This window comes from Otolemur garnettii, unplaced genomic scaffold (assembly GCF_000181295.1).
Source record: "Otolemur garnettii isolate 467f Iridium unplaced genomic scaffold, OtoGar3 scaffold00022, whole genome shotgun sequence".
In the NCBI taxonomy this organism is placed as follows: domain Eukaryota; kingdom Metazoa; phylum Chordata; class Mammalia; order Primates; family Galagidae; genus Otolemur; species Otolemur garnettii.
This window is the reverse complement of record NW_003852417.1, coordinates 11,505,340-11,517,309: the sequence shown is the minus strand read 5'-3', so window position 1 is coordinate 11,517,309 and position 11,970 is coordinate 11,505,340. Positions and strand designations below refer to the sequence as shown.

The following is an 11,970-nucleotide window of genomic DNA, read 5'->3' as shown; positions in this document are numbered from 1 at the left end:
GCCCGCCACAACGCCTGGCCATTTTTTGGTTGCAGCCGTCATTGTTGTTTGGAGGGCCCGGGCTGGGGATTCGAACCTGCCACCTTGGGTGTATGTGGCTGGCGCCTTAGCCGCTTGAGCCACAGGCGCCGAGCCTCGCACATGAATTCTAATAGTCAATGAGGAATGAGAACTAGACTCTTATTTTTTGTTTGTTTAAATACTAGAAAAAGTTTTTGAGAGGAAGAAAACTTAAGAGATTATTTATTTATTTAGTTTCTTCTGAATAGGGGACTGAATTTATTATTATTATTATTTTTTATTAAATCATAACTTTGTACATTGATGCATTTATGGGGTTCAGTGTGCTGCTTTGAAATACAAGGTGAAATGCTTAAGAGATCATTTAATTTAGCTTACTTTTTATATTTATTTATTTATTTAGTTAGAGACAGAGTCTCAAGCTGTCACCCTGGGTAGAGCACCATGGCATCATAGCTCACAGCAACCTTCGACTCTTGGGCTCAAGTGATCTTCTTGCCTCAGTTTTTCTATTTTTAGTAGAGACAGGGCTTTGCTTTTGGTCAGGCCAATCTTGAACTCGTGAGCTCAAGCTACCCACCCACTTCGGCTTCTCAGAGTACTAGGCTTACAGGCGTGAGCCATCACACCTGGCTCAGCTTACTTTTTGAAATAGATAATGAAATGGAGATGAAAAAGGGAAATTATCCATGTCATGGGGGCTACCAGTAACCAAAGGGTTGGTTCCCAATTCTTCACCCGATACCCTTTGCCTGTGCCAAACTGCTCCCCTCCCTTATTTCATTAGCTCTGTGCATGCATGTGTGTAAATAGCAAGGACCGTAATTATTTGTTTCCAGCATGCTTTCTCTGTATTCACCTTTGTCCTGGTCATCTTTTGATAGCTATCGATAAGTGTGCTCTTAACACTCACGGATGTGAGCACATCTGTGTGAATGATAGAACTGGCTCTTACCATTGTGAGTGCTATGAAGGTTACGTCCTGAATGAAGACAGGAAAACCTGCTCAGGTGAGTGGGGGAGGAGTCTTGACTATTGCTACTTGGCTATCTTCCTACCTATCCAGGGTTGGAAGAGTGGGTCACTGTCTAGGACTGGGGACTTGGTCTGTTTTCTTCTCTTGCCACCCTTGAGCTTTTCCTATGTCTCGGTCTTACCCAAAATGTTAGAAATGGTAACATACACCCGTCACAGCCCCAACATATAAATATGTTGCTCATTTCCTTCTGTGTACTCGACCTTAAACTAGACCTTTCCAAATGCTATGGATACTTTAGCAAGTTAAGATCACCTAGCACCCTTCAGAGATGTGTTCCTAACACAGGGAAAGACAGAACTTTGTAAGTGGAGGGACCTGGCTGACATCACCTTAACCAAGTGATCACAGTTAACATCACTGGTTATGACACAGAGTGACGTATGTCGCCTGATGTGATATACTGAGCGCAACAGTGCGTCTGTGGTATTATTAAAAATTGAGAATGAGGAAATGTTGGACAAACTCAAACTGAGAAGCATTTTCAGTTCACAGAATAATGTTCTAGGATTTTTCAGAAATGTCAGAATCATAAAAGATGAAGAAGGACTGAGGAAATGTCCCGGATTGGAGGAGACTAAGGAGACAGGACAGTGTAATGCAATGTGGCCGTCTGAACTGGATCCTGAACCAGAAAAGGGACATTAATGGAATAATCATCAAAATCTGGATGAAATCTGTAGATCAGTAAATCATATCATATCAGTGTTAATTTCCTGGGTTTATAGCATGTTATAGTTATATGTATGTGTAGCAGCCCATATAACCTATGGCTAGGAGGAGTGAGAGTTATAAGAAATATAGCTCAACACCTTGGTGAAAAAGGCATGGAGAGGGATTTAGCTCTTCTAAAAAGCATGAGAGAGCTCGTGAGATGAGAGCATTGGTGAATTGGCAGTCTCTACACCTGTGGTGTTGAGAGGCATGAGATCAGCCTTATATTAGGCTGGAGGAGAAGGCAGTCAGGAGTGAGCTCATTCTATTACAGACCACTCATTCTGACTCTGTCGCTTCTCCTGCCTGCAGAACGCCAGCACGGTGTCTCTCTGCTGAAGATCACTAAGCTCTGCTGAAGACTAAGATCTATCTTTCTAAGAAGACTGCTTTACTCTCTCAAAGACTATCTCTCTCTCTGTCTCCCTTCTGCTAAAGTAAATAGCCCTCACGCACCTAAGAGCGGTTGTTCCTGAGCGAGATAACAGCATAGCGGTCTGTGTCCAGAACACAGCTAGATAGGCAAGGTCTGGAGACCAACCAGTCCCAGGCCTGGTAAGTGGTGACCACGAAGGGACCACAAGATGTGTAAGTTCGCGTTTGGGCAAACAGCGTGAAGTGCAGGAACTCTTTGCACTGTTTCGTCAATGCTTTCCTAAGTCCGAAATTATCTCAAAATGTAAAGTTTAAAAATAAAAAATAGTTTTAAAACGTATCAGTACCTAGGAAAAGCACTAGAAAAAATCTAGGGTCTTAAGTTCGTATGCTGCTCTGAATCAGCTGGTCTCCCCTTGGCTTGTTTTCCTCATTCATAAAGTGAGAGAGGGCTGAACCAGGATGTCTTCAAACTATTTCTTCTAGTTCTATGCTTTTGTGAATCTGGTTTAATTAGCCACATGACAGTTGGTATTTCTCCGACATGGGATAAGCACACAGTGAAGCTAAAAGGAACGCTGAGTATTCATGAGAGGCTTAGATTATAAAAACCCAATACTGATGATTTTGAAAAGGAATTGGGGAAGGTCAGAGAATAATTATCATGTGTGTGAGATTTAATTTAACTCAGTTAACTTCTAGTTAGAACGAATAATGCCAATGGCTTCGAATAGTTTCTAATAAGTTTCCCCCTTGTACATTTCTAGCTGCAGATAAGATTTCTATCTATGGGTAATGAAACACTCTTCCACTTTTTGTTTCTTTTCTCCTGGACTTTCATTTGACAGCTGAAGACAAATGTGCTTTGGGTACCCACGGGTGTCAGCACCTTTGTGTGAATGACAGAAATGGGACCTATCACTGTGAGTGCTATGAGGGCTATGCTCTGAATGCAGATAAGAAAACATGTTCAGGTAAGGTCCACTCAACAAATTCTTTTATACTTGGCTCTTTCTGTGGCGGGGAAATGAACTTAAAATTCACCAAGAGAGAGGTTCTTAATGGTAACTTACAAGAGGGTAAGTGAGCTCACTGGATTTTGCAAACATAGATCACTTCAGAAAGTTACTGGGAAATAGGGAGGGAGTGGGGGATATGAGAAAAGCTAATTGAATGTAGGGTCATTATCCAGGAAAATTTTATAGCTCTGTACACTGCGGACTTTTAAGCAAATAGGAAACTTTAGAGGAAGTCAGTTGGACAGTTACTATTTGGTGTGATAGGCTGAACTGATCTTTTTCCAGTTAAAACTTGGCCTGGAACTTTTCTGTAGTGTTAATCTTAAAGCTGGCTCATTTTAGTAAAGGAAACTTTGTAAATGCTTGAATTAGACCCACACAAATCTTCCAGTAAGTCTGAAGCATGTCATTCCCTGACAGTTTCTAGATGATCACTCTTCGGTGAAATTGAGCCTTATACTTTGGCAAATGAGCCCAGGCCAGCATTGCTAATCCTCATTAATTTGATTTAAATCCACTGGCAGGACAGAGTGGCATTTATAAATGTAAAAACATTACTAAGAGAAATTCTGAGCTCCCAAGGTGGTGTTTAGCTCTGGCATATTGAATGTGTTTTGGATTTTATATATATTTTCTTCTCCCTGGAGGAGATATATTATGTGGTCTTGTCAAGATAGATGAAGGGAAATGGCATAGCCTCAGTTCCCTTTTTTTAAAAAAATGAAATCAGGGAAAGAGTACTGAGTGCCTACTTTGTTCCTAGAATGTCAGTCCAGACTCAGGATATAAAGAAGCAGAAGTTTCCACCCCTGAGCAACTTACAGCCTGCTGAACTGAAAACCAGCTCCTTAGAAAAGCAGAGGCTAAGCAGAGGGAGGGACAGCCAGAACTAAGGGTCAAAGAGGTTGGGTAGGTGGCATCAGGGGAAGACAAAGCCGTGGTGAAGTATATCATATCAAGAGAAGTGGAGGGGTCCTCTGGCAGGGACTGGCTTGCGCTGGTAGGACTAAGTCAGTCGGGTGGATAGGACTCATATGGCTGCACTTCTCAAACTGGTGTCATGTATCTCCTTTGGTACTTAAGCTGCCAGGAATATTGAGGACCCAAGAAAACAAAAGAAACAAATTTTCATTTAAAACTAACAGACATTATAGAGTAACATGAAGCAATTTATTGAAAAGATAAATCAAACACAAATTTCAGTTAAGGCAAACTACTCCAGGTGACATTCCCAGATGACGGTAGCCAACATTCTTCAGGGCCTACTTAGAGGTGATTCTAGGTGAGTTAGACACAGTAATGCCTTTGATCCTGGTAGCAACTTTAGGAGGAAACTGAGCACAGAGTATCAAGTAACTTGCCCGTGGTTGGCTAATAAGTAGCTGAGCAAGAGTTTGAACCCAGGTACTTATTCCAGTGGTTATGTAGACAGTCCAAACTTTTGGTGTCCTTGTGCCACACTAAAAGAAGAAGAGATGTTTTGGGCCACACATTAAAAATGTGAACACTAATGAAAGCTGACAGGCAAAAGTAAATAAATAAATAGTCTATGCATAATTTTCATGATATCTGCCACCACAGATAAGCAAGAAAGTCCTCACATAATCTGCATGTGGCCTGCAGACCATAGTTGGATACCCCTGCATGGTGGGAAAGTTAGTATTTATGTATTTTAAAGTAATAATGAATACTATTATAAAGGTAGGCTACCATGAGTCAGATTATCTCTAATAGACTACTTTTTCCTTGCTGTTGGTAGGAAGGCTTGTTGAATTGAATATGGAGATCCAGATCAGGGCTGGGGTCTGGAATCATGTTCAGCTATTATCTGTAGAGTGGGTGCTAAGCTAGGATAAGGGGAAAAAAAATGAAACACTCTGCTATTAGGCATTTTGCTGAAAAAAATCTAAATTATAGTGATGAAGGGGAATATCTATGATAAAGTTGGAAAGAAAGGTATTTTATGGATAGATTATTGAGGGCCTTGCAATTCATGCAAAGCTGTTGTATAAGCAAGAATGAGCCATGCAAAGTTCTTGAGTCTGGAATGACATTTAAGAGAGAGTTAAAGGGAAATAAATAAACTATTTTGGCTCTTGCAATGGAAGAGGAAGAACATGTGTCTCCTAGGAAGTGTTTCTGGGCTTATTAAAAAGTCATTGTTTTTGTTTGTCCTGGGCCAGTGTGGATACAGAACTAGTAAGGGCACTTTTCTCTGCTCTCTACTCAAATTTGGGTAAACTGCCTTGATCCTTGAAATGTTATGTGGTTGTGATAGTGAGTTCTTCACTATCTAATCATATATATCATCATTACTGATATTAACTTTCCATTATTTTTCTATCTGTGCGTGTGTGTGTTTGTGTGTGTGTGAGTGTGCGCAGTGTGTCTCCAGGTCAATGTTTTCTGTTTCACTTTGTAAGCTATCAAGGGCAGGCCCTTCAAGATAGTCCTTTGGGGACAGCATTACACTTAGCTCCATGTGCAATTAGGTCCCTAATAAATAATCTTTGGTGATGGCGATAATGATCCATGAATAGCTGATGCTGGAAGCATTGATAGTCATCCGGAAAGGCTGAAGGTAAGTTCTGGAATATAACCATGGCTCAGTGCCATAGGTAGAAGGAAAGAGAAATTACCCTCAGATATCTGAGAGATCAGAGGAAATGGAGTGTATGTGATAAAGGGTGAGTCTAAAGCAGTGGTTCTCAACCTTCCTAATGCTGCGGCCCTTTAATACAGTTCCTGTGGGCCACAACCCACAGGTTGAGAACTGCTGGTCCAAAGGGATGTGAAATATTGGGAAGGAAAACAGGCTTTCTCCTGCCACATGTGACTCGTTGCTGAAGGTTCATTCCCAACACCCAGTGCTCCGAATGGAAGCTTTTCTGCTTTGTTTGTGTTTGGTTTTCTATTTAACTAACGTGTAAATATTTTCTTTCCTGCACCATTTGCGGTCAGTCCGTAACAAGTGTGCCCTGGGCTCTCATGGGTGCCAGCACATTTGTGTGAGTGACGGGGTGGCGTCCTACCACTGTGATTGTTATCCTGGCCACACTCTGAACGAGGACAAGAAGACGTGTGCAGGTGAAGAGGAGCTCCTTAAGCCTATTGCGTTTGGCAGGAAAAATCTTTTAGGAGGAATTTTTCTCTGTGTCTAAAGTACAGGTTTGATTTTTTCTCCTTGGCAGAATTCGCCAGTCGTTCCCAGGTGTCTACAAAATAAGACAATTATACTCCATACTCCCCAGACAGCCTGCCCCCCATGATCTGATCCCATTCTCTTTTCTCGCCCTCTCTCTCCCTCTCGCTCTCACTCTCACTCGCCCACACGTGCTCTCTCTGTTTCCTAATTATAGTCTCCCTACATTTGGATTTTTGTATTATAGTAAAATATATAAAATAAAATTTACCATTTTCACCATTTTTAAGCAGTTTGGTGGCAGTAAGTACATTCACATCGTTGTGTAATTTTTCATCCTCCCCCACTAAAACTCTGAAACTGCCCACCACCCACTCCCCCAGAGCCTCTGCTAACTACTGTTCTCCTTCCTATTTTTTCGGCTACCTTTGCCCCAGTTTCACTCCCTTCCCCCAATCCTGTGGTGCAGCTTAGTGGGCTGTGTGCTGTCCCAGGAGCGTGCCCTGCCCTCGCCTGTTTCCACCTTTGCTGAGACCCTCCTTCCCCCATCACTTTTGCTTGTCAGAGCCCAAGAACTACCTCCTTGCCAACATTTGGTTTTGTTGAATTAAAGTTTTTCCCATCTAGAGGATGTTTCCCATTTCCTGGTTTCTAATGAGGTGAAGCATTTTTTCCTGTTTACTGGTCCCTGAGTTTAGTATTTGGAAATGATATTGATGTCCTTTTTGTATTTTTCTATTGGGTTATGTGTCTTTTTCTTCTTGATTCATAGAAACTCAACATTATAAATTCTTGTTTTTATGCTTTGCACATATCTACTCCTATCCTGTGTTTATCATTTTGCTTTTTAAATGCTGTCTCTTCAACAGTATTCATAGTTTTACACCCTGGGTTGGACAGCAGCTTTATTAATGTTTATTTTTATTATACTTCAAGTTACACGTGTTTTATAAATTATTTTGTGTGAATCAAATGTTACAAAAATCACATTTGTTTTTTAATTTCCAGGGTTAGCTCCATTTCCTCCCTTTCCACCAGTTTCCCGTATTCTTTCGTTGAACTCTGTCCTCTCTTTTAGCACAGGTCACCTGTGTCACAGTTACTTGGGTTTTGTCCTTCAATCATTCCTTCATCCATTCTCTCTCTCTCTCTATATATATGTAGCTCTGCTATGCTCTAAGCACTAGGTATACAGTTGTGAACATACATGTCTGATCTTTGATAACCATATGGGGGAAAAGATGAGTGAAGGCACATGAACAAGTTCACTAAGAGCTGTGCTGGAGAAGAGCGGGAGGGGGCCCAAGAAGGTCCCTCTGAGGAAGGAGCATTTAAGACTTGGGGATAAGCAGCAGTTAGGCTGAGACTGGGGTGCTGGGGAGAGGAGGGAGCACAGTGTAGAGTCCTAGGTGGCAGCTCACAAGTGGAGAGGACATGCCAGGCAGCTGGTGTGAGAGGGCATGGTCAGCTGGGAGGCAGGGAGAGTGGAGCATAAAACGGTTTGGAGAATCTGGCAGAGCCCAAATCATGCCAGTTGTCTGGGCCCAGGGAAAAGGGGTTTATATTTTATTTGATGGGCAAGGGGAAGCCATGGGAGGGTTCTGGGCAGTGGAGCAATATGATTGTTAGATTTTTATCTTTTAATTTATTTACTGTTGAGACAGAGCCTTAAGCTGTTGCCCTCAGTTGAGTGCTATAGCGTCACTGCTTACAGCAAGCTCCAACTCCTGGGCTTAAGCTGAGGAGGCTCTTGCCTCAGCCTCCTATGTAGCTGGGACTACAGGCGCCCGACACAACGCCCGGCTATGTTTTGGTTGTAGTTGTCATTGTTGTTTGGCAGGCCCGGGCTGGATTCGAACCCACCAGCTCTGGTGTAGGTGGCTGGCGCCTTAGCCCCTTGAGCTATAGGCACCAAGCCGGTTGTTAGATTGTTAAAAGTTGCTCCAGCTGCTCTACGAGGAGTGAGTTGGAGAGGATGAAGGGTGGAAAGGAGATCAGTTAGGAGGCTCTTGCCATGGTCACTTGGGCTAGGCTGGTGACAATGGTGATTAAAGTAAACTGATCAGACACATCAGAAGGTAGAGCAAACAGGGCTTGGTTAGAAATTGGATGTGAAGTCTGGGAAAGGGGAGGAATAGGGGTGCCTTCCAAACTTCAAACTTGAACAAATGAATGGGGTACCTTTACTCAGATAGAGAAGACTGAAGGAAGATCAGATTTGGGGGAGAAAAGTCAAGAGTTGAGTTTCAGATTCGTGCTTTTATGTTCCAGCAGATTGTAAGCCCAACCTCCAAGAGCAGTGATCTTGTCTGCATGTCTAGCATTTACCGTAGCCCCTGTCACATACTAAGTGCTCCGCAGATATGTATTTGTTCAAAAGTAAAGGATCAGTTTCTTAGGAAGGGTGAGGATAATAAGAAAAAGCTTGCTCTTAGAATTTAAGTAAGTCTAGGTGCTATCTCCCTAAGTGGTTTTTTTTTTTTCAGAAAAACCAATTTCAGACATTTTTTTCCTCTCCAAAGGTGGGGAATCCAGCATGATTTGTAACTGGGCTGTCGCCTCATTTTATTTGCTTAGCACTTACTTTATTGTTTCAGTGAGTATTCATGGAGATCCTGTTCTGTAGGTAGTATCAATGTAAAGTCCCGAGGAGGACACTGGAGACAAGTTCCAGGTAGAGTAGAGGGCAGTGTGAACATTACAAGAGAGCATAAAATAAATGTTACCTTCGGGGGGAAGGGGGTAGAGGGTAAATGCTGTGGATGTTTAGGAAAAAGAAGAGATCACTGAGAGGCTGAGAAATTGAGTAAGTCAGTACTAGGTGTATGAGTCTTCAGTCTGTGTAGACACAGACTTGTGATAATTCCTGGATAACTATGATATTTATGCACTGTCATTGTATGCAGCCATCGAAGAAGCGCGAAGACTTGTTTCCACTGAAGATGCTTGTGGATGTGAAGCCACGCTGGCATTCCAGGACAAGGTCAGCTCTTATCTCCAGAGACTGAATACCAAACATATCCTTTCTGGAAAGTTTTCTGCTTCTGCTTGAAGCAAACCTAGGTACTACAATTGAGCCAAGCGTTTTAGGGCATTTTACAGCAAGTGCCTCATTTTTTAAGTTTTAAGATGAGCAGTAGTAACACATTACTTTAAAAAAAAATTAGAATTCTTTTTTCACCCATTCAATATTTACATGTAAAAGCTGCCTAACGATTCCCTTACCCGCCCCCCCCCCATGGCTTTTCCACAGCAGTGTGCAAGGGCTGTCCAGAAAGTATCCAGCCACACACTATGAAAATATGAAAAATGGTGGCTGGATACTTTCCAGACAGCACGTGTGCATTCCTAGTTGAGCTCCTACATGACAGATGGACCAGTTATGCCGATTCCTTAATACGGCTTTCTTAGTTCAGAAACTACATGTACAGAACAAGTTAGCTGATTAATGGGGTGTGATATCTCAGAATATACACAGTCATACACTTAGGCTAGCCAAGTGGTCAAAAGTGGATTTCAAAATGTAACATGATATAGTCTTAGAAACTGTTCTTTTTTTTTTTTTTTTTTAAATTTCAGGTTAATGTGAGGGTAGTCTCAGAAACTTCAAAATCAGTTCTTTACCAAAAGAGTAACTTGGGAAAAGCACTTTTTCTCAGAACAGCTTAAATTAACAACTCTGTTCCTATGTATGTTAGGGTAGTGGAATTTAAATTGTGGAGGGTATAACCTAAGAGTATGCAGAGACTTTGCAGGGGTCCTCAAAACAGGGGGCCAGTTCACTGTCCTTTAGACCATTGGAGGGTTGGTCTGTGGGCCCAGGGACGAGTCGGCTGCTAAGCAGGGCAGGCAGTGGTGGCAAAAACACCTGGCGGGCCTGATAAATGTCCTAGGCAGGCTGCATGTGACCCACAGGTCTTAGTTTGAGGATGCCTGCTTTAGGGAGTGTAGTTTTTTTTTCCCCCATAGTTTTTGGCTGGGTCTGGGTTTGAACCCACCACGTCCAGCATATGGGGCTGGCACCCTACTCCTTTGAGCCACAGGCACCACCTGGAGTGTAGTTTTTTACTCCTAAGTAGCTCGGACTACAGGCCCAACACAACGTCCAGCTATTTTTACAGATAAAATCTTGCTGGGGCTCAGCTGGTCTCAAACCTGTGAGCTTAGGCAGGTCTTGAACCTGTGAGCTCAGGCAATCCACCCGCCTCGGTCTCCCAGAGTGCTAGGATTCCCCAGCCTCCACACCTGGCTGAGCTGGGAGTATAGTTTTAAATGAATCAATTTCGAGTCTTAGATTTGCTTGAGATGCTACTTGGAATCAGCAGGCATTTTCTATTCCTATCTCCCATTTCAGAATCACCATTTTCCTTACACAAGAAAGTCTCACCCTAAATCTTAGAAAGTGCATTTCTTAGACAAGTAGAATCTCCAGAGAGGCAAAGGGACAATTCAATAATTTATTTAATCAAGACTTCATAAACTTTGCTCCCCCTATCAATCCAAGAGAGGACTTTCCATTTAAATTTTATATGAGCAAAAACATTTGTAGATTATTACAATGGTCTAATTTTATCATGAGCTCTGAAAAATAAGATTTCTGAGACTTAGACTTTTGGTGAGAAAACAGTTGTGCTCTTCAGTTATCATAGGACATAATTATTTTATTTTGTGTTGAAGTGTTTGAATTTTCTAATGTGTAAAAATAAATGGTGTTGGCCTTAACAACTAGCCACTGGATGACATTTTGAAGAAGTTGCAAATAAATGAATATGGACAAATACATCGTTAAAATTGATCAAGTTTCTCACCTGGAAATGTGCACAACCTGGTGCATTTAGTATTCTTTCATTTTTTTGTATACTGTATCTCCAATGTTCCTGCTAATAATTTGCCATTACCCTGTATAAATGCTTGAATATTACTGGATAAATAGCATGAGGATCTTCTGGAGAACCAGCGTCATTTTTCCTGTACCATTATTTCTAAGGAAATACATTTGTAGATCCTTCCAAAGAGCCAACTTTAGTGTCTCTAAACAATGACTGTGAAATGGCTGGTAGGAAATATTAATGAATGAAAAGCTTAATGTTGCTTTATCTACTCATTGAGCCATTTAATTTTAAAATATTTATATTCGTAAGATAACCATATTTCACAAGGGAAACTTTAGATCTACTTTCTCTTGATAGTATTTGTAATGTAAGCCAGTCTTATTACTGAGAGTGCAAATTGTACAATGTACACATAAAAGGTGTTCATATGATTATACTGAGATAAATACAGTATAATTTAGAACTGTCAAAACTTGTTTTTTTGCTTATTTTTTTTCTGAAGCATTATTGAAACTGTGATCAAAGGCTTGTATGTAATAAACATATCTAAAAATAGTTAACACAGATCAAGTGAATATTACATTCCATTTCTAATTCATTTTGGCCTTAGAAAGAAATGTACAACTAAAGAGCATAGCTGCAAATTTAGGGTTTTAAAGTACAAAAAGACAAAAACTCCTAAATTTACTTTATCAGTCTGCTTAAGGATCCAATTGATAAAATTACATATTTATAAACTTGCTATAAATCAACAAAATCTAATGCTGTCTTTTTTAATGCTAGTGATAAGCCTAACATTTCTCACCTAGATATCTAAAGCATATAATTTTT

General features: G+C 41.2%; 1 protein-coding gene across 2 annotated transcripts in view; it reads left to right on the top strand.

Moving 5' to 3' along the window:
• MATN3 (matrilin 3) overlaps positions 1 to 11,388 on the top strand; it is a 20,120-nt gene extending 8,732 nt beyond the window's left edge. The window contains exons 4-8 of one of the 2 annotated variants that reach the window (XM_003787421.2): positions 906 to 1,031; positions 2,995 to 3,120; positions 6,127 to 6,252; positions 9,214 to 9,324; positions 11,041 to 11,388. In XM_003787421.2, the coding sequence (XP_003787469.1) occupies positions 906 to 1,031; positions 2,995 to 3,120; positions 6,127 to 6,252; positions 9,214 to 9,324; positions 11,041 to 11,096 (545 nt within the window). In that variant the 3' untranslated portion in view covers positions 11,097 to 11,388. The remainder of the gene's footprint in view (positions 1 to 905; positions 1,032 to 2,994; positions 3,121 to 6,126; positions 6,253 to 9,213; positions 9,325 to 11,040) is intronic. The other variant, XM_003787422.3, reaches the window with a different exon arrangement.
• The last annotated feature ends 582 nt before the right edge of the window (positions 11,389 to 11,970 follow it).